The sequence below is a fragment of the Taeniopygia guttata genome, chromosome 4 (genome assembly GCF_048771995.1).
Source record: "Taeniopygia guttata chromosome 4, bTaeGut7.mat, whole genome shotgun sequence".
Taxonomy (NCBI): domain Eukaryota; kingdom Metazoa; phylum Chordata; class Aves; order Passeriformes; family Estrildidae; genus Taeniopygia; species Taeniopygia guttata.
In genome coordinates, this window is record NC_133028.1 from 22,530,086 (window position 1) to 22,556,331 (window position 26,246).

At 37.0% G+C, this 26,246-nt stretch overlaps 1 protein-coding gene across 3 annotated transcripts in view; it reads left to right on the forward strand.

Moving 5' to 3' along the window:
* KLHL5 (kelch like family member 5) overlaps positions 1 to 26,246 on the forward strand; it is a 48,494-nt gene continuing 22,248 nt past the window's right edge. Inside the window, exons 1-5 of one of the 3 annotated variants that reach the window (XM_030270932.4) lie at positions 1 to 186; positions 3,008 to 3,102; positions 18,454 to 18,636; positions 24,516 to 24,652; positions 25,432 to 25,628. In XM_030270932.4, the coding sequence (XP_030126792.1) occupies positions 18,494 to 18,636; positions 24,516 to 24,652; positions 25,432 to 25,628 (477 nt within the window). In that variant the 5' untranslated portion in view covers positions 1 to 186; positions 3,008 to 3,102; positions 18,454 to 18,493. Of the gene's footprint in view, positions 187 to 3,007; positions 3,103 to 12,720; positions 13,215 to 18,453; positions 18,637 to 24,515; positions 24,653 to 25,431; positions 25,629 to 26,246 lie in introns of those variants that run through there. The other 2 variants (XM_030270931.4, XM_002189581.7) reach the window with 2 other exon arrangements.

Genomic DNA, 26,246 nt, shown 5'->3' on the forward strand with positions numbered 1-26,246 from the left:
AGGGAGGGGCCGGAGCGGGGCCGCGGGACGCGACGGCGGCGGGCGGGAGCGCCCAGTGCCCGCGGCTCCCGGCGGAGCGGGAGGGGAGGGCACGGGAGGGGACGGGAGAGGGTGCGGGGGCCTTCCTTGCGATTTTTTTCTTTCTCCGCCCCCTCCCAGCCGCGCCCCCTTCCCGGACCGTGAGAGGTGAGAAGGGCGGTGGGGGTTCGGCAGCGAGGGGAGGGGGTCGCGGCTGCCGGGAGGGGGAGGAGAAAGCGAGAAGGAGGAGGAGGAGGAGAGCGAGGGCCGGCGCCTGCGAGGGGTGGGGGCGGGTTCGCCGTCACTGCCACCGGGCTCCCTGCTGCCGGCTGTGTGCGGAGAGGCGCTGCGGCCGCCGCCGAGGGGCCGGTGCCCGGTGTCCGATGCCTGGTGCCCGGTGCCCGGGCTGAGCGGGGCCCGGCGAGAGCCGCGGCGCTGGCGGGGCGGTGCCGGCGCTCGCCCGAGCGGGGCGGGGCGGGGGCGGCGCGGCGGGACGCGGCGCGGGGTCCGGTCCCGCCGATACGGGCAGCAGCCGTGTCCGGTTCGGTCCGAAGCGGTCAGAGCGGAGACCTGGTGGAAGTGCACTGACACAGCTCTCGGGGGCTTAATCCCATGTGTCTTAACCTTCACCGTCACAGCATGAAATAGTGGAAAACAATTTTTTTTTTTTCTTTAGTTTGAGACTGGTCGAACAGATAGCAGCAGTGACTGACTGCCGCCTCACTACATGGGGAGCGGCGTTAGTACACGGGGAACAAAAAGAAGCATAAGTGTTGAACATCAAACAGCTGCTGATTATATACATTATTGGTTTATGTTTTTCCTTAAACCGTTTTTGTGGCTTAGGGCTTTGAGCGCGGACTAGTTGAGCTTCGTGAGCAGCCCATCTGAAGCCCAGCTGCCCCAGGCTCGTGGTCAGCTTTTTAGGCAGTAATGTCAGAACAGTAAAAAGGGAAGGCTTGGCTTGTTCCATTCTTTTACTTAGAAGTTGATTGTGAAATTACATGAGCTAAACTCCATATACAGTCATATTTTGAAGAAAAAAAATTATTGCTCAGGTCTTCTATGAGCATAAACAAGAACAAAAACTTGAACTCATGGTAATGTCAGTGTAGCTTTTCTATCTAGACAAGCTCTATGTACTGGATAGGTGGATCCTTTTAAAAGTAGATCACATGAAGTATTTTAATGAGCAATTAATCAATTTTGCCAGAAATAATCTGATCATTTCTCATAAAGGTCTTTTTGCCTGGGAGTTTCCAGGGGCATTTGTGGATTAGTATTTAAAACAAACAAACAAAAACAAACCCAAAAACCAAACCAAACAAACAAAAAAAGCACCCTTTTCCTGAACTTCATAGATGCATTCCTGATGGGGCAGACTGTATTCCCCTTTCGTGGTTTTCCCATTTTCTTCTTGCTGAACAATGCTAGGGAACATAAAGCAGGATAAAAACAAAATAATAATAATAAATTATAAACGTAATCTGAGTCAAATAGTGTTTTTTCTGCCATGTGTCAATTTCATTGAACCATCCATTCTTCAGTCATTTCCTCTGCATGGGCAGGTCCACTACCAAAGACAGCATGTTTGTACCATGGCAGTAGACTATCACATTGTGTTTCACAGAAATGCAATAACTGCTAATTTAAAATAGAAAATAATTTTGAGTGAAGATAAAGAAAATCTTCTATTAGACCATTATGGTCACACAGTAATTGCAAGCTGTTGCTAACAATGATAGTTCATATTAGTGGACTTGTTCCAACTCTCTGGACTTTTGTATCACCCATGCTTTTAAAAAGGTTAATGTTTGCATATGTTTATGTCTTGTGGTTTTGTTGATATAATTCAGTGTTTCATGATATGGTGAAGATTACCTAATCAGACATAATATGACCCAATACTGGAAGTTGCTACAGCTCTTAAAAAATTATAGTATGATTTTACATTTCCCTTACAAAATTCTCACTGTTCTTCTTTCCATAGTAATTAAATTGTTTTTCCTTACACCAGTCTTACAAAGTAGAAAAGTGCAGAAGTTACAAACCTGACTATCCACTGCTTGCTTTTTGGCATAAGGACAAAATCTTTCATTCATAGTTACCAGCAAGGCAATGCTGTCCATAGACACAAGTATTATTGGGCTGTGTGGCCTTAAATCATATGGGAGAGATGAGCTTATGTGCTCCAGATGCAAGAATGAGGTGGTATTACCCTTCAGAGACCTGCAAGGTTCTGGAAGCTAGTAAGAAAGATCAGACCATGAGGTTACATATTAGGTATCACATTATGCATGCAAGTATCATGTAAGGCTACTTTCTTTCACTTCAAAGTGCATATAGTAATTTGTTTGGTGCCAAGCCAAAAGGAGACACATACTATTTCAGCAGGCTAGATTTTTTGAGCAGAGTCTAACTTTGGTAAGAAAAATTTTAGTGACCTGCAAATAGGTAAGGTTTGAGAACCACTGGAACAGTAAATGTGAATTTTTATAGAGCTGCTCCGTTTAGGGAAGCATGTGTAGTGGTGGTACTTGGCTTTATTCACCAATGCAGTTAGTGTTACTCTTGGCACTAGTGTTCAGCTTGAGTGCTTCATGTGGCAAATTAGTTCTTCACTGCTTTTCCCTTCAGGGTAGGGAATCACAGATAAGGCTGACAGTGGACTAAGGTTAATTAATTAATTTTTTTTTCCAAGAGGTACTGTCTTTCAAAAACAGCGTTTCTTAAGAGTTTACATATTCACATTTCAAATTAATTTCCCCTCTTTTTTGTGAGTCTTTGTTGATGGGTGTGTAACTTGAAATTGTGGAAGGAACTAAGGTGACAGTTGTGCAGTGACACACTTTTAATATCTTCCTGTCAGTAAGTGCAAGAATCACAAAACAAAGTTCTATCTGAACAGAGTAGGGAATCTGGTTTTGAGATGATTCCTTTTTTCCTCCCCTCCAGTGGGTGGTTCTTACTTGTATTTCTCTTTCTCTAGATTTTTTTTCTGCTACCTCAATTTTTCTTGGAAAGAGGAAGACAAATGGAACTGCATGATTCTTTGAACAACTAGGGATGATTCTGGTGTTATAGGTAAGTATTGTATTTACTCAGTTCTAACAGTAGAAGGGTACATACTCTTCCTTACACCTGAAATTTCGTCCTTTTTTTTTTTTTTTTTTGTCTTAAGTAGCACATCTTGCAAGGGCTTCTTTCTGGCAAGTGTGCATAAGCAGCAATTACTTTGTTTTTGTGGGCTTCACGTGCTAGTGTTTGGACCATTTTTATGTGATTTCAACACTTGTGCTCTTTATCAAAGCATGCTTTATAGAAGACTGTCAGCATTACTGTAAAGTTCAATTTTGGTATTTTCAAATGAGAAGCATCTTTTAATCATTATAGGAAAACCAAGAAAACCAGGAAAATTTATACAGAGTCTGATAGAGAAAATACTGCTTTTTGTAGAAATTAGTATGAATAAAGGCCCACCAAATGCACAATCAAATCTCATCACTCAGTAATACTGACTGGGTTTCACTTTATTTCATTTTTTTTAGCAGCAAAGTAGTAAAACTGTTCCAAGTGGAAGCAATTGTCAAAGGGAGTAGCTCTGACATTTGCACAAAGGAAAAGGATAAAGGAATGTTGAAAGCATGAATACGTGCAAGAATCTAGCTTTATCTGAACTCTCTATAAAATAAAATGCTGCTGAAAAATAAGTGCTAAGGGTGACAAAAGCAATCCAATTAATTTAGAAATACTAGGTTTTACTAAAGTGAAGAAAATCTGTTTTCCTGACTGTGAGATGTCTCTGCTTTGGGAATGTTGATAAATTCCTTCAGAATTTACTCATGTGATACAAATACAGAAGAGAGATGGTCTTTCCCTGTTCATGTCATGATCAGTCACATTGTTTCCTTCAGTCAATCCATATCCTTGTTGGTGGTTTCCACCACAGATGATATTTTTATATACTTTCTTGAGCTTTAAAAATCATGAGAACTGCTAAGGTTCCTCAGAAATTACTTTGTGGGCAGGCTTTGTATTTTCACTACTCTGCTGTAGTTCAAAATGTGGTAGCTCCACCTACCAAAGTAGCCAACCTCCTCCAGGCTGTCAGAATTCGTGCAGACTTGACCTGCGCCCTTTCTACAGTGGTCATGAAAATTGAAAGGGAAATGCCAAACAAATGCCAAAATGTACTACAAGGAGAAGGAACTGAAAAGGTTGATCACTATCGGATATGTCTTTATTCCCATTTTACTGCAAGGTAGAATGACTAATTATTTAGCAGGGTTGCCGATTTTTAATTATGTCTTTTGGACTTTGCTGGCATTTTTCCAGAGGCCAAATTTTTGTAAAGTTGATTATTGATTTCAATCTGTTCAGAGGAGTAGTCTGCCAATTAATTACCTCTTCTGGCAGTTCTAAGTGTAACTGATGTTTAAAATCCTGATGTCTTCCAGAACAACTGAACATGCTTCAAAAAATTTTTTTTGAGTGGTAACTTGGATCCTTCCAAGACCATCCATCAGATTTTCAGAGTAAATAGGAGACTGTTCACAAAATTGTACAGGATTTTTTTGTAATTAATGTCTTTAAAAATGTGTGTGGATAGTCTTGTCTCACTGCCTTAGCTGATGCTTTTGTCTAATAGCAAATATACATTGTATTGAGTCTATCGATAAGAGCTTAACAAAGGACAATGATGATAAGATCTATCTAGAAGAGATTTGAGTTGATTTGGGTGGAAGTAGTATCATTTATTACAAATAAAAAAGTTCACACTATTCTGAAACTTACTTAACCTCAGTCTCAGAACAGAACTTGTCAAAATGAGGCTAAAATATAGCCTTAAAACAGATGAAATATTCACAGCACTTGGCTGTGTCATATGATACATATTCATAGTGTAAAGTAAGACAAGACTCAAGTCCATAGAGGTTTACTAACCTGAACTGTAAAGAATAAAAATAGTCATGTGGCTGAATTAGCACATTAGTTTAAAGTTTAGAAGTATTGTGCATGCGGTGAGGAGATGTAGGAGAAGTTCACATGAAGATGATATATTTATCAGTGGTTTTGATGGTTGGATTGTTTGCAAGAAAGTTCATACTTGTTAGCAGAGTAGATGTTTTATGTTGACTTTTACATGAATAAGCCATTAGCCTGACAGTTGCTGTGAAGCATCTTATGTTGGTTATTCTTTAGATCCATTTGCATTTGTCTGGTAGATAGATAAAATATATTCTAATATTTTAAAAAGAAATACTTTTGATTATTAAATGGTTACTTCATCCTTGCCAAAGATGAAATCAAAGTTTAAATCTTGCTCTTTTACATGCAGTATGAGAAATTATATTTTTGAATGTAAATGTAATCACAAGCTTTTGCATTCAAACTCTAATGAGAGCATTAAGGAGGTAGGCCATTTCATAATGTTATCATAACTTGATATGGCTTAGCAGGATCTTCTCCAAGCACCTTAGCATTTTAAACCTGGAAGTATTTTTCAAGGAAATAAAAGTAATTAACTAGTATTAGTCTATGAGTTTATAAACATATGGGCATATAAAATGATAAGTAATAGAACTTCACTTTATACTTCCTCTCACTTCCTGATAGTTTTTGTAATTAACAAATGCAAACCTAAGTTGCATCTTTGCATAATAAATTGTCTGATGGTTCAATTCAACAGTTGTACTTAAACCAGATTGATAGTTTTAGTGAATATTTGAACATTATTGTTTGAAAACTTATAAGTTCAATGAATGAAAAATAATTTTTACAAATACTGAAAGCTGAGTACATAATTTTTAGAACTTTAACTAATGAAGAAGAGCAATGGACAAATGATTGCAGATCCTTTAAATCCGAGGAGATCTACTTGCAATAGCACAACATATAGTTTTGTATTTCTCTTAAGAAATGGCTTCAGTTGATATGAGAGAATGGAAAAAATACATGCTAAGCAAATAATTGTTTTTTACAAATTATACTTTCTCCTTCTGACAGTTTAGCAATCTGAATTCAAGATTTTTCCTTTTTTGAGTATATTACTTCAGTAATGGACCTCCTACCCCTGAGAGTGCCAACAGTATCCTGTGTTCTTCCTGGCACTTTATCTATGTTGCTGGTGTCTAGTTCTTGCTCTCTGTGCAGAACTGGAAACATTAGGAGGTTCCTTTAAAACCATGTGTAAAGCAACTAAGATGGGATCAGTATGCTGTTTAGGATAGCTGAACAGTTAACTCTGCAAGTACTTCAGTGATTTCATATTTAAGGTCAGATTTCTGCCATTGTTGCCTCTATCCTTAAGCTTATTTCAGTTTTACGCAACCATGGAAGGGTAGGAGCTCAGAGCTGTGTTTGAACAATCAGTCAGCTTTCGTGTTGATTTCTGTTTTACTTTGTTTATAAATCCTGGTCTTAGGTGATTTGTAGCAACCCCAGCTAAGGCAGTTGTGCATACTCAGAAGAAAAAGATAGGCAGCTTGTGAGTCTGTAAGTTCCCCAGGCAAGTTTGGTTTATGTCTTGTGGTTTAGTTAGTTCTTCCTAAAAACATTTCTGTCTACTTGCCAGTTTCAGTCAAACTCTGCAGAACGGAGCCCTTGTTGCGTTTAAATTCGTGAAAGGTTTTGAAAATACGGGTAGGTAGGAAAGGCCAAATAAGAAATGCTATTTGACCTGCCAGCTGATAAGTCTTTCTGTTCTTGGTCTGAATATGACAAAGAATTTGCTTGTCCTGCCTGTTCTGGTGCTTGGTAGGGAGGGATATGCATACGTGTGGGATAAGGGAGACTACCCGAGGTGGAACATGCAGAAGAACTGTAGTTATTGTCAGAAGAGCTTGTAAAATAAATCATAGTGAGGAACCTGAGATTGCTTCCACATGAAAGTGTGGAGAGGAGACGGAATAAAGATGTTGCCATGTGAGACCGGCTCCGGGCGGGCGCCTGCGGGAGCACGGCGGGAGGAGGGGAGAAACGGCAGCCGCTTTTCCCCTTCGGCTCTGCGAGGCTCAGTTCTAGTGCGGGAACAGACGAAATAGCGACACGGGGCTCGGGTGCAAACACGTGTTTATTGTAGGAGTGTGTTCCCGAGACCCCGGGGCACCAACCGAGGGTCAGTTATACCCTGTGCCGGGATCAGGGCGGGAACATGAGCCACAGCCAATGGGGCTAGGATGGGAGGCGGGGGCAGGGAAACCCTGGAGACCCCAGGGAGGCACGAGCAGTGATGGGAAAGGCAGGGGGGACAGGGACAGACCCCATGGCGAGGGGGAAGGACAAGGGAACGCAGCATCGGGACAAAGGACTGCGTGGCGAGGCGGGAGGGGCGGGCTGGGGTCGCGGGACAAAGGGGGAACGCGCGGGAGGCGGGGAGGGGGAATGGGGGGGAAGAAGAGAAAATTACAAATCCCACATAAAGAAGAACCTAAGAAACTAGTTTTCTGATTGTGGTTAGGAATACATGGTGGCTTGATGCATAGCTTCACCTGAGATTTAATAGTATGCAAGATATTTTCCTTTATGTGCCTCAGATACATGCTATTTTAAGCAACGTTGTTCCAGGCAGTGGTCTAGTTTTGTTTTAGAGAGAAGAGGATAGTTAAATATCCTGTGATTTGTTCTGCATTTTTTTTTCCTGATTGTACTTCCTTGAGCCAAATCACTAATAAAGTCAGTGGAAGCCTTTAGTTAACATCTCCAGTTAACATCTTGCTTCTACAACTTCATGAAGCTTATTGTAACATGAAAAATCTATCACCAATTTACAATGCTTGTAATAAAAGCATATAAGACAAGGCACTGTATTTTCTCCTCAAGTGGGGTCCCAAGAGCAAGTTGCCCAGGACCATGTCCAGACAGCTTTTGAATATCTCTTAAGGATGTAGACCCCACAACCTTTCTGGATGACCTTTCTGTAGTCAGTCACCCTCACAGTGACAAGGTTTTTCCTCATGTTGTGTTTTCGTTGTTGCTTATTGATTCTTGTCCTGTCACTAGACACTCCCGAAAGACATGTGGAAATCTCTCTTGTTCCCCACCCCATCCTTAGCTGAATAAAATAAATAGCAAACCAGGCAGTTGTTCTGTATGGGTCTTTTCATGCTATTGTTAAGCTGACTGCTCCCTCATGTTTCAAGGGACATGTACAATGCAAAGTGGCAGAAAGTTGCAATGAAGTACCAGGAATTTGGCTGCAGCTCATTTCTGCCAGTCAGAACAATAAATTTAAGTACATGAAGTCAGTAGCAGTAGGACATTTTCCTCTCTTTTTCCTGAATGAACTGTGCCATAGCTGCTGATGCAAGGCTCTTTTCACATAACTGTGAACCAGAAGTGTTTGCATTTATATAAAACTTTGGGATAGGAGTGATTATTGTTTTATAGAATCATGAAGCATTAATATAGCAATCTTCCTGAAGTCTTTGTTGAGCTATTTCTATAACTTTGGGTCTGGAACACAGGAATAGGGAAAGAAAAAGAAAATAAATATTTAACACTTCTTCTAACATAAGCATAGTTATAAGCAGAATTGAAGTTTGAAGTTCATCTATAGTGGTTTTCTTTGAACAGTTATTTTAATGCCTCAAATTAATATTTTACAGTTTGGAAATCCCATTTTGAAAAGTGTTACATTTTGAATGCCTTTTAATGCTTTATGTATTTGATTAATTGATGACCATCTTGTGGTCGGTGAGCCTTTCTTATGTTTTCAAATACACGTTGAGGATCACTAAACATTGACAATATTGCTTTTTCACATCCTTATGTATAAAACTTATTTTTTTATATTTAATACTTTTGTTAAGTATTATTTTTTTCAAAAAAACATCTCTTGTAGTCACAATAAAGACTATGTAATTATTTTGACACTTAACATTCTTAATTGGCACTTAAAAGGATCCTTAATATATTCTCAGGACTAGCCGAGCTTTTATGGCCCTTTTTAAATTTCATTTGACACACTAAATACCTTGAATATATTATATCTGAATTGCCTTGAAGTTAAGTGGTGAAATTTGGACCCAAATTACAGTAGTGACAGAAAAAATGTTACCATGAAAAGTAGAGGTGAAATTTAAATCTTAAAAGTGCCTCAAAAAAGTATTCCGTTTGTTTATTTGAAAACTTCTGGAATTAAAAAGGAAAAAAATCACGATCAACAAAAGCATTAGGTCTTATTATTTATATAATAATATTTCAGTATTTCCTAGTGATACACTCTAAATATGAAGTACACCTTCCCTGTAGTAAATTTTTTTCATCAGTAAAAACAAATGTTTTCTTATCTCCATGCAGAAAAACTGTCTGAAAATTTTGAAAAGGGCAATTTCTAAAGCTGTCACTGTCATGCTATGTTCTGGGTATTACACAGTTGCAGATTTAACATACAGCATTTATTTAGATGTTTGTTTTTGTTCACAAGCCAGAAGCTGGGAAACTGTCCCCCACTGCTAACTGCAGGGATTTATAGCTTTGTGAAGCTCTTCAAATAAGAGAAATTATGTGCTTAAATGTTCAGGTGTTCCACTTGAAGGAATAACAATCTGTTCAATTAAAAATCAGAGTTTTCAAAATTGTTTTTACAGTAAGGTTACACAACCTCGTTAAAATGAACAGAATTATGTTCTCAAAGGTGACAGTGTACTTACATTTGAAAAGTTATTTTTATTTACCACAAAATACAAACTGCAACAGTGCCCAGGGTCATAAAAAATGGATATAAGCACTGTTATTTTATCAATAAATGCAAACTTTTGCCTTAGTAGATGAAAAATATTTCAGAATCCTTGCCAAGTCTATGTATACTGTGCTTGACTAGGATGGGTTTTAGCAGGTTCTCAGAAATGTGTTGGTGCTTTAGAAGAATGTGTGGTGGGAGGCCGTAGAGGGTGGGCATTTGGATTTCTGAGCGCCAATCACCAGATGAGATGTCAACAATGAAGTCTGGGTGATCATAGTCAGTGGAAATCCATTGTTTGAGATCTCCTCAAAAGTCTGGTAACACCTTGCTGGAGATCTGATAAAAGATATCACATTATTCATAGTAACAAAGATTGTCCAGAACAAGAGGCCCTCAATTATTTCTGAGGAACACTGTCAGTTTAAATTGAATAATTAACTGTCACTTGTCTTATCTTGTCATCTATAATACAAATATTCCTATGAAACAGAAATATTTTAGATATTTATGCAGTCAGTCTTAGAACTGTAATTTTGAGAGTGTGTAGAGGAGCAAGAGTTTCTTTAATCTAGAAAAATGAAAGAGAATAGAAAATGGTTTTCTGGTTTGGTGTGTTAAAACTACAGCACTTTTTTTATTCTAATCTCTGTTTGAGCCCATAGCTTCACAGCCAAAGAAAGGCAGTATTTGGGCTGGTTTTACCAGTAAATCAATGAAAAGTGCTGAAAAAGCACTAGAATCGCAAATCTGCCACTGTCTTAGTAGACTTGTACTGGGAGAGCTTGAATTTTAAATGAGTCTGTTACACAAGAGTGAGAATCCAGGTCACTCTTTATGGATTTACCATACCAGCAGAAATAAAGGTATTTAAAGCTTACTTTTTATATTTGGATGGATAATTTAAATATTACTGGTTTGGTGAATGTTAACAAATACACCAGTTGTTTGTCCTTTTTCTTCACCCTCAATGAACACCCATCACCAATATAAAACAGGAGAGGATAAATAAAAAGATGCCATTTTGTTTTTACTTCTTAAGCCTTACTCCAGTTTCGCTCAACTTACAGTTACACAAATGATGGCATTTGAACACTACAATTAAGCGTTTGTTTAATAATTAGCTGTATGTGTGCCAGATGAGAGTGGGGTCTGCATGTCATACTATTTTGGTTAAACATCCATACAATTTTCATGCTAATATATTAAAATATTGATCCTTTCTTAAATATTTCCCTATCTTTCTGTATTTAAATTAAATCCCCAGGAAAGGTGGAAAGAGCTTTATAGATTTACCTACTTAATCATCTTGCATCCAGTGTATCTTCAACTGTTTTCTGGATATGCTGCAAAGGTCTAGTATTTGGCTTCTGGTAGGCCAGGATGCCAGCAAGGTACACACTCTGAAATGCATCTCTGTGGAAACAGCTGGAATGCAGTTCCTGTAGAAATGAGCTTTTGCTCATTTCAAATGCTTTTGCATTTGTGAAAAGCACTTAGATAAATAACTGTGCTCTGGGCAATGACGGGTGAGCTTTCCAGGGTAAAAATAGCACTTTCAGCATTGTGTTTCCTCAGAAAATAGCATGATATTCTCCTAGCACTGAGTTTAAAACAGTGTTTGGGTTTTGGGTGGTAAAATTTGGCACTGCTTAAGTTTTCATGTAGACGCTGTATGTAGTCAGTTTTAAATAATACTGCAGGTATCCTAATTACAAGATGCCACATTTTGGAGTTCATCATGTTCATCTGAGAGAGAGTGGCTTTCACTTTTATTGAAAACTGTAGGGTAATAAAGAAGCACTTCTTGTAAGTTTGTTGTGTATGTATCCTGGAGAGTTGAACAGACTAACTGAGTGGTAAAGTTTGAAAACATAGATCTCTGCATCAATGACTTATAAAATCCGGTGAATCCGGTGCTTCTTTTTTGTTCTAAAATTGTTATTACAATTTGCATGTGACTGAAATTAATCTGAGCATTTTATACCTAACTAGCTTCTTGTGGCAGAGATCAAATAGGCTGGTTTTCATGGGAACTGTAAATTGGTCATTGTGCATTTTGTGATTTAGGCTTTCTAGGCCATTTCTAGGATATTCCTTATTTGAGTAAAAACTTTTACTGGACATTTTAAGATGTTATGTGAATTACCAGTCCTAGAGGGAGTTCTGTCTCAAAAGTATGCATCTCTCTTTTTCACTGTTCCATCACAGTATTTCTAACGTGACGTGGAACAGCTGATAGTATATGATTAGAAAGAAGACTTTTAAGCAGTCATCTTATGTTATTTATTTTTTAGAGCTTTGTCTGGTATCTTGCAGTGATTTGCTTTTTCTTGCTTTCTGTTTTAGTGATGTATAAGTGAATGGAAAACATTAGCTTATTTCAGACAGAAATGTTTGGTTACTTCAGACCTAGATTTGAATCAAAGCACATCAAGCTGAAAGGCTTTATAGCCTCCACTACTAGTCCCTTGAGCCTTCAGAGGCTGTTCTTGTCCTTTTTAAGTTAGTTCATGTCCTGTAATGGGAAAATGAATTATTTATAGTTCAGTTTCTCCCCAGCATAATCAGTTATGTTTTGAGTTTGTTTTGATTCTTCTCTGTAAATCTATTTTTTAGCAGTGCAGAAGGAGTTTAATTTGATTTTTGCAATTTTTCCCCTCTGTAGTAGCAAGAGTTAACAGAATAAGAAACAGATTGTAAGATGCAGTATAGAAATTGCAGTTTGCTGTCATTTGTGGTTTAAGAAAAGGGGGTGGTATTTAGCTCTTGAAAAGGCTTTAATGAATATTGTTTAGAGTTTTTGAAACCTAATGGGCAGAGGCAGCAACAGTAACGGCCTCAGAGCTTTTAGGGTGAAGTGATTAGCATTTTTCCTGATGAAAGTGATTGTTTCACCTCCTCTTTTATGTCGTTTTTCACTGTCTGTTGCCTTTTGTTTATATTCAAATGACATACTGTTACAGAAGCCTTTTTTTGTGTGATTGCAATGCTTTTTCCCCTCCTTCTGTAGAAAATGTGCTTGCCACAGACAGGCAGAGCATGTGTTTCTCTTGTCTTGGTTGGGTGCACAAATCTTCTTTTATGTGTGCTGCTTCTTACCCTGTTGCCTAGACGATCACTGGCTTTCACTAAGAATGTCTGGTTCTCGTAAAGAGTTTGACGTGAAGCAGATTTTAAAAATCAGATGGAGGTGGTTTGGTCATCAGGCATCAGCCCCGAACTCTGCAATTGAAAATCATCAGGGAGACTTCTGGAATAGAGGACAAAATGTAACAACTGGTGGCAGGAAGTTTTTAGATTCGGGTAATTTACCTTTAATATCAGCTGGTTACAGAAGGTCCAGCCAACAGGATTTCCAGAATTCACCTCTTTGGCCAATGGCATCCACCTCAGAAATCCCTACATTTGAATTCTCAGCAGAAGACTGTGGAGGTGCACGTTGGCTTGACAGACAAGAAACAGATGATAGAGCAAGTGAAGAAGAAAATGAATCCGACAGCAGCTCGTGCAGGTTAATTATTACTTTCCTATTGTGAGAAATGTGTTTTTATTTCATGTTTGTAGTTAGTATGCATATATAGGCTAGCCTTTGTTCTGGATTCAAATGTTTCAGAAACCTAGCAGTTATTGTGCATCAGAAAGAGAATACCAATTATAATGAGGTTCTGTGTGTTTACGAGGACCTTTTCAAAAGGCAGTCAGTGGGGATAAACAAAGCACAAACATGGATGCACTCGTGTTTTAAACAGTGTACTAGTATGTGCTGCTATGAACAAGGTACTGCCCATTACATGGTAATGTTACAGAATGCTTTCTACATTATTTTGAAGTGATACTGATTGTTTAGTTAGTTCAGTTAGGAGAAGATTATGAAAATGTAAACTTCTTCTGATTCTGACCTCATGTTTCCATGTGTATCTATAGAAGATGGAGAATGAACTGTAAAAAATACTTAGATTATAAATCAAAATAAAAAAATACATCAATTGAAAGTCAATAAATTTGTGCTTTAAAGTGATTCCAGTAACCTATTTGGTTGAATTAAACTGTGCATCTGGCAGAAAAAGAAAAAATGTTGCTATTGCATCTGTAAAGATGTTTTGATGTTCTTTTCTTACACATCATTACTAAAGATGAAACTGTAAAACTTGTTCTTGAATGAAAGTTGTTTACCAGTTGTAAATTAGGCAAGTTAATAACCTTTATTGTGAAATATCAGTTAAGTTTTTTTATTTCATTTACTGTATAAGTCAGTCATTCTTCACTAAAAGTAATTTTCCTGTTTTGTAGATCATGTAGTGCATAGTAGGTTACCATTTCAGAAAATGTTGTGTTTGCTTTCTTGCTTTTAAGATAGCTTTGCAGTGATGTGGCATTTCAGAAAGTGCGGCTACTTAAAAGGGTACACTGTTTAATAAAGGCTATTAAGGACAGATCAATTTACTTATAGCAGTTTAGTGTTTTTCATGCCTTAGGAGAAGAATCAATTTAGTGGAAAGGCAAAGTACTCCATAATATAAACACTAACTGTTTATTGTATATATAACCTTTAAAGATTCAAGGAAAGGAAGGAGAGTAAAATTGCTTAGAAGTGAACACAGTGTATTTGCTTTTATCACCCCATATCAAAATACTAGAATTACTGGGAAAGGAAATCCTGCATACTGCTGCATCATAGCAGCAGTCCCACTGTGCTGCAACAACTATGTAGCTGTAACTAACAAACCTCTGAAGAGATCCCATTTTAAATGACACTCAGATGTAAATTTTTAAATAGCAATGTTATTGGATATGATACAGGTATAACATCACCTTCAATTTCAGCAACATATATTTCTGATGGAAAACTTTTACATGCTGCATTATCCCAGTTAGGATATTCTCTTCATAGCAAGGCAATCACTGTAGGAACACAAACACGTGTTTTTAAAAGATAAATGTGTAGATTGAAAATACTACATCATTTGGTCTTAATTTTAAGAGAATAATATGCATATAATAAAACAAATTTGTTCCTTTGTAGAATTGGAGAACTGCAAATATTTATTTAGGAGGTTTTAAAAAGTCTTGGTTTGGTTTGTTTTTGTTTTTTTTTTTTTTTGCAGACTGTTGTATGCTAGAGAAAATGCACAAAGGATTTGAACTTAGTAAATTGGAAGTATCTTTTAAATTATGTGCTTAATCATGTAGAGCATCTAGAGGTTTTTGTATTTCTGTTACTGTCTTCTAATTCATGGTAATGTTTACTTACATGCTTTAAATAATTTAGGTAAATTTTGAGTTCAATTTCAGTAAAATTTAATATGCAACTAATGGCAGTGTAGGAGCTTACTTTGTATTATCTGTATCTGTCTTACGGGGAGACTGCACTTATACCATGTTTTGTTCACTTCATTTGTTAAAAATGTATAAGCTCTCGGACAGACTACATAATTCTGCCTAACACCTGGAGTTTCTCTGATATTAAGGACTTAATTAAATGTTTTTTCTTTGTAGTCTAAATTATGGTTTCTTATATGTTCACTCAAGGGAAAAAAAAGCCCATACCAACACTTTTGTCTATGTAGTTTACAAAGACCTTTTTTTTCCCCCAAATGAAAATATTGTTGCCTCCTTTACAAGTGAATTGTGCATGAGAAAGTCTTTAAAAAACCTTTTGTAGAAGCTATACTTACCTTTTCTATGTTCCTCTGCAATTTACTGCCGTTACAAGCCCTAATAACATGAAGGAACAGAAGCAGCTCTACTGCTTTCTTTGTATCAGACCTTCCTCGTTGCCTTGTCATATAGCACAAGTAGAAAAGCTTTGAGATGAGGTCTTTGTCACTATGACATCATTTAGATCATTATGTGATTCATTTAGAGATGCTGTCAGATTAATTTGGTATTATATAAATTCCAAGTTTAGTACCAGATCTTTGACCAAGGTTGCATCTGAGATGCAGACAGATCATTCGGATTCAAGAACCAGGGCTAGTCAGCTGTACTGCTGTTCACATCATACTCCTATGTGTCATCTGTAACCAACATTAGCTCGAATGGTTGTTTACCGGGACAGTGAATTTTGAATTCTGCAGATCTTCGTCTCCTAGATTTCCTCTATTGCTGCTGTTTTTTAACTGTCCTGCATCCCTGAGGCAAAGATCATCCTTTTGGATTTGTACACTTTTAAGAATTCACTAACAGCTCTGCAGACTCTTGTATAGAAGTGTAAGTCTATTAGCATTAGATTTGTTTTTCTTAACTTTTTTTTGTGGTGCCTTTGCAGCAATCTACAAAACTTGAGGGCATGGTGGAAATAAAGCTAAAAATGTCCCTAGTGTGCAGAATGCTGTATTTGGTTCATTTCATCCATGTATGCACTAAAATACTGTGATTACTTTATTGTAGATTGAGGTAGGGAAATGTACTAAAATACATAGGATGTATATTTATATTTGAACATTAAATACAAGCAGGATTCCAGAATTCATCAGCTGTGTGCTGACCTTGAACAGTTTAGTAAAATGTCTGCAATTATTTAAAGACAAAGTCTAAATGTACCATGTGGTAGCAGCTCTGAAGTATTGCTCTGTATTGATCAGTCTTAGAGTTAATATGTTGTAACTTCCAATCTGTCTGCTTCCCTGCCCTGAGTTTTCGAGCTACAGAATCCTTTGATAAGTCTTCTTTTTCACCTCAATCTCACTGACCTTTGAGGGTATAAGTACTTTTGGAATTATTTTTTTAATTTTTGCAAATACTGTAACTATTAGACTGTCTCATGTTCTTTTTATGGACCACTGAACCTTAGTCTTTCTTTCTCCTGTTCCTTCATTATGGAAAATGGTTTGTAAGTTACTAGAGGACATGTATGGGATTATCTTTAGATGAGAGAAAGAACTGGACTTGACTCTCTTGTGTCCTGAATACATGCTTTATTGTGGGTACTGGAAAACAGACACCACTGCAATTATTTTTCCTTATTGAACGAGAGTGATGAATGCGTTCTGTGTGGAAAACATGCAGGTTTGAAGCTGGCAATAGCTCCAGTGAGGTTGTGATCCAGCAAGTGCTGGCTTGGAAAGCTTTTTCCTTTGTTGTTTCTTCCATTCTATCTGCAAAACACTTTGTAAGGTTGTAGTGTAAATAAAATTCTGATATAATGTAATTTTAAAAAATGTTATGAATGGAGTTACTTTGAAGAATATGAGTTAATATATAGTTCAAACAAACAACAAAACAAACCAGGAAAAATCACAACATATTAACCAAATTGAGAATGTGCTAAATTGTGATAGGGAGACACAGAAAAATTTCCTAAGTATTTGTGTGTTGACAAGCGACCTACTCATTCCGCTTCTGGTTTTGTTTTTCAGGGCTGCTGGTTAGAGTTGCTTTCGCTGAGTACTTCTTGCTCAGTCCCTTGAGAATGCCACCCAGCTGGCCAATATAATGTTGTCCATGGTTACATCTTTGTATGAGCCCCTGATTCAGTTTCCAAAATAACCACAAAGAATACTTGTTCCAGCCTGTTAGAGGGCCGGTGGTGGAGCAGAATAAGTGACTCCTGGGCTACAGGGAGCAGGGGAAAAGTTGACACATAAATAAATGGCTAACCACAGCTTCAGCAAGAACATTTAACATAAAGTCTCCCAAGGGAAATCACTAGGCAGGTATCTTAATTTCTGATCCATTGTTAGATTTAGCTCTGAATTAAATACCAAACTGCTTGACTTTTTTAGCTACCTGGGTACATGTAAAATAACCCCAAAACCAAAACATACAACAAAACCCAAGACAACCACAAAGTTCCCCTTTACAGAAAATCTTCTGTTGGAAATTTAGACTTTGGTTTTGAGGAGCTCTCTCTTGAAATGAGTATCCTACACCAAGGAGTGAGATAAATTTTGTGGTGGACTTAGCCCCGGGCTTGCTGCTCAGTTCATGATGTCTTTGTGGAAGCAGGGGTCGGGATGCAGATCTTGTGAAACCACATTCTTCCAAATGTTATGGTAGATCCAGAGTATTTTATAAGTTGCCTGCATTGTTGAAAACTAGGCAGTAGTCAGCTAAAGAACTGTGAGCAAGAAAGTGTACATAATTTTTCCACAGTGTACCTAATCAGGATTAATTTCCTTTATGTCCTAGGGCCATGCATTCCTTCTACATTTTCTCTATTTCTGTTTTTTCCCAATCTTCTGTCTTTGTGTATACAGACAAGAATAATTTTTCTCCCCATATACCCTTGCTTTGACTTTTGATGTGCTAGATCTCATATCAGACACAAGGAGTACAATAGGAGTGGTGGTGTATCAGTGTGTTTGTGGTTTTTTCCCCTGCATGCCCATATGCTTTTACTAGCTGAGTTTTGTTCTAGCCACCCTATGTTAAGTGTGAAACATAAGTGTCAGGGAGGGGTTTGGTTCCTTATTGCCATCCTTCCATTACTTTTTCACTTTGAAGGGCCTTGGTGGATGTTCTTCCTTAACCATCTGACAGCACTACAGATAAAATTGCTGGGCTGATCTCTGTGTGTCACTTAGTTGAAGAGTACAACATTAAACGATCGTACTTTTTCCACAAGGATCTAGATTAGGTTTGGAGGTTTAAAGAAAATATGGAGAAAAACAAAATAGCAAGGGAATGTATATGAAAACAAATAATGCGTATCAGTTTTTAAATTACATAAGATTTTTATTTCATCCTTTGTAGATAAAATTTCACCTGAATATTGTGCGAACTAAGATTTCTGTTATTGTCTTCGGCAGAACCTCCAACAGCAGTCACACCTTATCACCTTGTCAAACAATGGAGCCCTGTACCTCAGATGAATTTTTTCAGGCTCTCAACCATGCTGAACAAACTTTTAAAAAGATGGAGAATTATCTTAGACACAATCAGCTGTGTGATGTGGTGTTAGTTGCTGGTGATCGTAGAATTCCAGCTCACAGGTAAGTTTATTATAATTTGAAATAACTTCATAATTACTTACAAATGCACCTTCAAAGTGTTAAAAAAAAGTCAGAACATCCTAAACAATTCAGGATATTTTGAACATGTATATGTTTTTTAACATTTATTTGGAAACTAAAAGTTAAGTTTTCGGTTGTATGCAATACAAAATAAAATTATTCAGGTTCTTTTTGTTTCCAAGCATACTTACGATATTTGCATAATATCATAAGTACATACATACATGCACTTCCCCCAGAAGTCCCAAGAACACTCCTAGAATATTATAAATTGTAGTGGTTTCTTTACCATAGAATGATGTACATTTTTTCTTACTTTTAATTATGTTTTAATGTTTTCTTTGTACTAGCAATTATGTTATTGGAGTCACAAGTAACAATAAGGATGGTCTTCTGTTCACATAAAGGATTTTTGCTCCCATAGTAAGAAGAGTCCTTTGGCAGGAGACTTCTGAACACTGCCATTATTAGATGTCTAAATTAGTTCAAACATTACCCTCTCTGTCATCTGTTTAATCAACAGATCATATGTATGCCACTTAAAATCTAGGAAAATACCAAAGATTGCAAAACACAGGCATGTGTAACTGAAGCACATTACGGTATGTAATGCACAGAAGTTGTAATTTGGATAGGAACGTAGGTATAAGTAAGCTGTGGTTTGCTAAGTGGATGTCTAAACAGAAATGGCATCCTAAAGCATTCCTGTTTTCCATTGCTGATTCCTACTCGCACAGTGAAACTGCAGCTCAATGCTGTAATAGTAATAAAAAGATGGGAAGATGTTGCTGGTTTGGAGTTGGTACTTTCCTTAAAAAGCCAGATTTCTGCTTTTATTTGGATATTATCCACACTGTTGTGCTGATTTAGCTGAGGGAATGACAGCATGGGGATGGGAACTGACTTGAGAATCAGGGAGGCTTTTAAACCATAGCTTGCTGTTGTTCTCGGAGACTTCATTTTATTAAATGCTCAAATAAGTTATTAAACTGTGTTGTTTTGTCCCTGTGTAAAGAATGAATCAGATGAAAACAGGGAATACACGCACCCCTAGTGGGCGCATGCTCAAGTAATTCAGGGTCAAAAAACTTCGGAGTGGTGTAAACAGGGAAAAATAGTGATTATAATAAGGAAATCATTTTACTTCCTTGGGGAGTCAAGGTAACCCCTTTGCAATACATGTTTGGACAGTAGCTTATGTAATAGAAATGTGCAGAAAGGGTGCAGAGGACAATTGTGAATATCTTGTGAGGACTGGAAGATTCTATTTGCAATGAAATAAATGGATAGACAACACCCTTAAAAGTCCTTTAATGTGGTTCATGCTTGTTTCTCATTTATTTAGAGAACTGACTTCACTTCTCCAGTTTGTGCTACTGTATCTATTTCTGTAGTGCATGAGGCATATGCTACTACCTGTTATTTGTTCTGGACTTCTCTTCTGAGGAGAAACATTTTGCTGTAGTTGGTATATTCTGTGTTGAATATGCATGAAAGTTAAAGCCAAAGAAGCACACTTCGTGCTTGTAGCAGGAAGTGGGAGGTTTATGATTCTCTCCTGTTCACTTTATAATGTTGGAGCAACTTACAAAGAAGCTTTGCCTTTTACATAACAAGTTCTTTCTCTATTTTGTTTTCACAGAGAAACATAGCAATAAATGCAGTCTTCTTTTCAGTAGATCCAAAGTATCTCACTGAAAACTGCTTTTTTTTTCATAGTGGGAAAAAGATAAATATGGAAATCGTAAATTTCATATAAGTTTTATAGAAATTCAATAAGATGACTGCCTTTATGTACTTGTAGTAGCCAATGTTATAAGAAAAAACTTCTGTAGCATTTTTTGCTGCCTCCATACAAATTCTGACATTTTTGACTGCATTGGCATTGACTGCAGGCTGGATCCATCAGTATTGACTGAGGACTGGATCCATCAGTGCATTCCAGAAAACCAGTGATTATTTTGTCTTGAGTCTTAATAAGCAACAAAATATGTATTAAATACATCTTAGCTTAATGGCTTGGCATTCTGAGTAAGAAAACAGAATGTTCACTTACTGGACATATTTGTTTTCCTTTATTTTTTCATAGGAAAGATAAAAGTTTTTCATAGTATGTGGTCACATAGAGCTGGTAAGAAAGAACATTCTTCATTATTAATATTAATCACACTCATATATAGAGAGGAGTATTCAGATTTTCAGTTTTGAACTTGGCACTTTTAATAATTCCTGTATTTTTTAAATTATCAGTTTCTACTTTTTGAATGTTGTGAGGTGCATGACATATGTTTTTAGAGAAAAGAGATATGAGTTTGGTATCTGCCTTGGTAATAGGCACGGGTAATACATTACTGTGAAATTCGGAGAGGTTTTCTATCTATTTAAAGAATTCAGGCTACAAGTCTACTACAAATAAAAGCATTGCATATAGTTATGATTTTTTCTGAATATGGAATTCTCTATTGTTCCAAAAGTGTTTACCTTCTTTTTCTGTGCTGAAATTATAGTTAAAATCTTATTTACAAGGTCAAGAAGCAAGTAGGAAAAGGGGACCATTCTCCACTAGGAAGAAATGTATTATATTCCCACTACTTCAGCTTGCAGTTCCATAAAGAAATTTTGGATACTTTGATTTAATTACTTAAATCAAGTTTTTCATAACATGTTTGTTTTGTGTCCACTGCAATTTCAGATGTCTGTCATTTATTATGTTCATATTTATTACATTCAGCTAACTGCTATATCCATAATAAACGCTTGTTTTGTTTGGTAATAACCCCCTGATAAGAACATTCATGTAAGAAAAGGGAAATATGTGTAAATTCCTGCCCAGAGGTCATTTAAAGCCTGCTCCACACGCTTTAAACCAAGCCATTGTCTGTCTTTCTGTTGACACTGAAAGATGGAAATACAAAAGAGATGGAACTTAAGAAAAGAAGACAAGTGGAACCTTATGTTCTCTACGGTTTAGAAAGCTTGTTTGAAAGAGCCTGAACTCTTCAGTATCACCTTACAAGTTCAGTGAATGCTGATAGTGAGTTTCCAAGGACAGTTTTCAGCTGTTACACAGCCACAAACAAGGAGCTGCCTAGGAAGACTCCCTTTTATCTTTCAGATCTTAAGCAGCGTCACTTCATTCTGTCAGGTGAGACGGTTTGGAGATACTAAACCTGTAAATTGCCAGGTTTGGTAGCTGTCATCATTTTACATAGTAATTGCTGTGATGACCTAGAAAACTATCTAGATGACCAAGCTTGTGGCAGTTCCAACAAGTACGGGTTTTAAAGGGTGCCACATATTTTACTGGCTCTCAGTGGAAAACTCTTCAAAGTCTATTAAGCTTTCATGGTAGATTTTTCCAATTTTGGATCATTACAAACCGCTGAAATTAATGACATCAGCACGCTTGGAGTGTCCTGTAGGAACAGAAAAATGTGCTACAACCACCCAGATTTTGTCAGTATTTAGTGACAAGTGACTATCAAATCACATGTGTATAGCATTAATTGATTTTTTATTGACCAGTGGGAAAAAGAAAAGGCCGGTTGGCTGAAAGTCTGCCTTGGCTGTCTTTTATCCTAGTTCAGTGTCATCTTGATGCATTGTCCCATTTCTTTCTTTGAAAGAACATTTTTTTTCTAAATTAGTTGAACTAAGAGAAAAGTGTGAAATTTCAGGCTTTTCATTGGGAAATTGTTGCAAAATTGCTCTCCATATAATTTGTGCTTTTTCAAATTATCTGTATTAAACTACATGTGGACTTCACATCCTCTGTCAGCATATTCAACTCGCCCTCAGGAAAGCACTTGCCACTGTGAAGCATATATACTTCCTCATGAACATGTTTGCAAAAATAGTAAATGGATTACATTTCTGTTAATTTCCTTTGGAAGACTCTTGAGTCTGGAAATTACAGGGAGAAATTTACTGATATCAGACCTCTGATAGAAGGCATTGGGACCCTCGTGTTATTTTTTGGCATTTCTTCAGCAGTTGTTTCTAAAATGTATACAGTCCAGTGTTCTAAATAATAGTGCAGCTACCTAGTCAAGTTGCATAGCTGGGGGAAGGAAAAAAAAAGAAAAAAAACCCCTCCAAACTCTGATATGATTAAGTATTAAGTTCTGTTTCCCATTGCAGAAGACCTGTCTTTTTCAAACTCTGTTCTGTGTAGAAGTTCCAAGTCAGAACTGTCAGATGTGAATATGTTGAGTTGGTTGTTTTGCCTTTTTAAATTCTGAATTAGACCTGCAGAGATACTTGGGTTATTCAAACCACTTTCCCTTCCAGTGAGAACCCCTGTTTCGAACATAGAAATCTGGTCTTGTCATCTCACTCTAGCATCAAAAGCAGTTGCAGAAATTCTCCCTTGATATTTACATGAATGTACTATCTAATTTACTCCACTTCTATTGATCTCTGGGAGGCAGTATTTTTATTTAAATGCAGATTTCATTAAACCTGAGGTTAAAATGCCTAGAAGTGATACCCGGGCCATACCTTGACAGAAAGTTCTAATTTTTCTTAGCTAGTCAGCAATAGAATAATTCTCATATTTCAATAACAGAATTTAATTTTTCTTTAAAAGAACAGAACTTTGTTTCTTTTGACAAAACTTCAATCATAGAAGATGTTAAAATAAAATTAATCCTTTTCTGTGCAATTGTAACTCTACTCTGTGGCCTCAACAGCTAGAAAAAAAAAAATTACCTTTTTTTTTCTGTAAGCCTGTAAGCCTGACCAAATGGTCAATGATTAGAAAATTCACAAGAAGAATATATTGTGAGATTAATTAATCAAAATTTTATTACTTTGCAGTTAATTAACTAAGAGACTGCTCCTTGTATTTCATTACTATGTATATGTACCTGTAAATTCTCCCCTAACCACTGGTGCTCACTTTTTAATTTAGTTTCACTCTGTTTTGTGGTTCCTGACCTCTGACATTTTAACACACCAGTATAATGATCGGCACAGCATAAACCGCCTGAGGTATTAGATTAATTGAATGTATGCATATGGACTGTTTGATATATTTGCAATAGGCTGGGTTTGATCCAGAAATTGAAACAAGCCACAAGGCCATTCCTGGAGGTCTCTTATTTCTCCTGAATAGTTATGGTAGGTTTCCTGTTCCTGCCTCATATAATTTTCTCTTTTACCCCAGTCTCTGAACACATACTGAGACATTCTTACACATTTTGCAGTGGCATTATTATTTGTAATGAGTGTTTTACAATCAATAATCCAAAGAAATGTCCATTTAATTACACAGTAGATAGACATTTACTTACACAGTAAAACAGTCAGGATTATTGGAAAAGGCTAAATAGATACCCAGAAAAGAGATTACTCTGTATCATCTCCACATTTACTGTGACAAGTTTTGTCTTGGTGCACACGTATACATCATTGAATGTATATGTGTGCACCAAGAGTAAAAGCATTTTAAAGCACTTTGAAAAGGACTGGTAAGTCATTCTTTAACATTTAAAAAATAGCTAACATAATAAAAATGAAAATAAATTCTATTTTATTTTAATAATGTATATTTATACTTAATCTCCAATTTATATGGATTTGGGGGTATTTATGTCTATGTTGGCCATTAAAAGTCATTGAACTTTGAAAGGGTAATTAGTTTAGATCAGTAGCAAATATAGGTTTAGTATCAGTACTTCATTATTCATAGAGACAAACCAGAGCATGGAGCACTTTGTCAATTTTTAAATGTTTTTCTCACTACAGTGTTTCTTCAAAGGGCAAAGTAATGACTCATAAATTAGCAAACATCAGGTTGACTAAGGTTTTTTTCTTTTTTTCTGCTTCTCTCCTTTTCTGCTGCATGTGGTATTCAGATTGGTTCTCTCCTCTGTTTCGGACTACTTTGCAGCAATGTTCACTAATGATGTAAGGGAAGCAAGACAGGAAGAAATCAAGATGGAAGGTGTGGAGCCAAAGGCATTGTGGGCTCTGGTTCAATATGCATATACAGGTAATTGAAGTGAAAACTGAAATTTCATCTAATGAATTGTCCTCATGTGAGTATTGTATTCCATTAGTAGATTTCAAATGCTCTTTACAAATGACTCACAATATTTAAATTCTTATAAATAAATAAAAATAAATCATAGAAAGTCCTGAGTTGGAAGCAACCTACAAGGATTCTCAAATAACTCCTGACCTTGCTCAGAACACCCCAACAATCACACCATGTGTCCCAGAATATTTTCCAAATGCTGCTTGAGCTCTGCCAGGCTTGGTGCTGTGACCGCTTCCCTGGGGAGCCTGTTCCAGTGCCCCACCACCCTCTGGGGAAAGAAACTTTTCCTAATGGAAAAGGAACCTTTTCCTAACCCCCTTCAGACCATTCCCTCAGGTCCTGTCACCAGTCAGCAAAGAGGAGAGATCAGTGCCTTCCCCTCCCCTTCCCTGGTGAGAAAGCTGTAGACAGCAATTAGGTCTCGTTGCTGTTACCTGAGACAACCTGATATTATTCCTCTGATAATACTACATTCAGTTAGTTAACAAATTATGTGTATCTATTAAATGTATCATGACTGACAAAAAAAAGAATCTCATTAGGGTTCCCTTTCCTTACATCATTGTAGATCCTAATTTTGAAAACTATTAGTTACCTAATGCTGAGGGTGATGTTTACTAAACCTTTTATTCTGTCATATAATCTGTAAATAATTCTATTGCCTTGGGGTTTTAGGGAATTTGTAAGATTATAAGAGCAAATTAATGTGATTTTTTTTTTGATGTTACTAGGTCGCCTTGAATTAAAAGAAGATAACATTGAGTGCCTGTTGTCTACAGCTTGCCTTCTTCAGCTCTCTCAGGTGGTAGAAGCATGCTGTAAATTCCTAATGAAGCAGCTTCACCCATCCAACTGCCTTGGAATTCGATCTTTTGCTGATGCACAGGGTTGCACTGACTTGCACAAGGTGGCTCACAATTACACTATGGTATGTTGTTACATTAAGTATCATCTGCTTTAAGTAGGGAAAATACAGAAAGTTTTCCTAAATATAGTACTAATGTTTTTCCTCCAGAAAGCCTTCATCGTTTTCAAACAAGAATGCTCATATGTTCCCATGATGAAAAATGACAAAATAGCTGCAAAGTTGCTGGTTTAGAGGAAGGAAATACACAAGCATAAATGCCTTGTAACAGAAATGGGATTGTGGGGTATGCATTTAATGAAATATTTCAAAAGCTTGTTCTTCTTTCTGACAGTCAAAAACTACCGACTTCACAGTGGGCAAGCTGCTATCACCTATTCCAAAATAAAATATTACTAAATGGAAGTGTAGAGTTCCTTTTTTGTAATGAAGTGGAGTAATCAGGTTCTAAAATATACTTGGGGTATGAATGTGGGCTTTCAGCAATATAGATTCAGCATTATCCTTAATAACTTAGCAATGGGATGTCAGGCATCAAAGAATTTAATCTTAGGCTAGGTAATATGTGGCTAAATACAAATTTGCCAATTATATTTTTGAGTTAACTTGTAGCAATTCAGACCTACCAACTTAAGTAAACTTCATCTGCTTAAGTCATCTTTTTATTTTAATACAAATTGT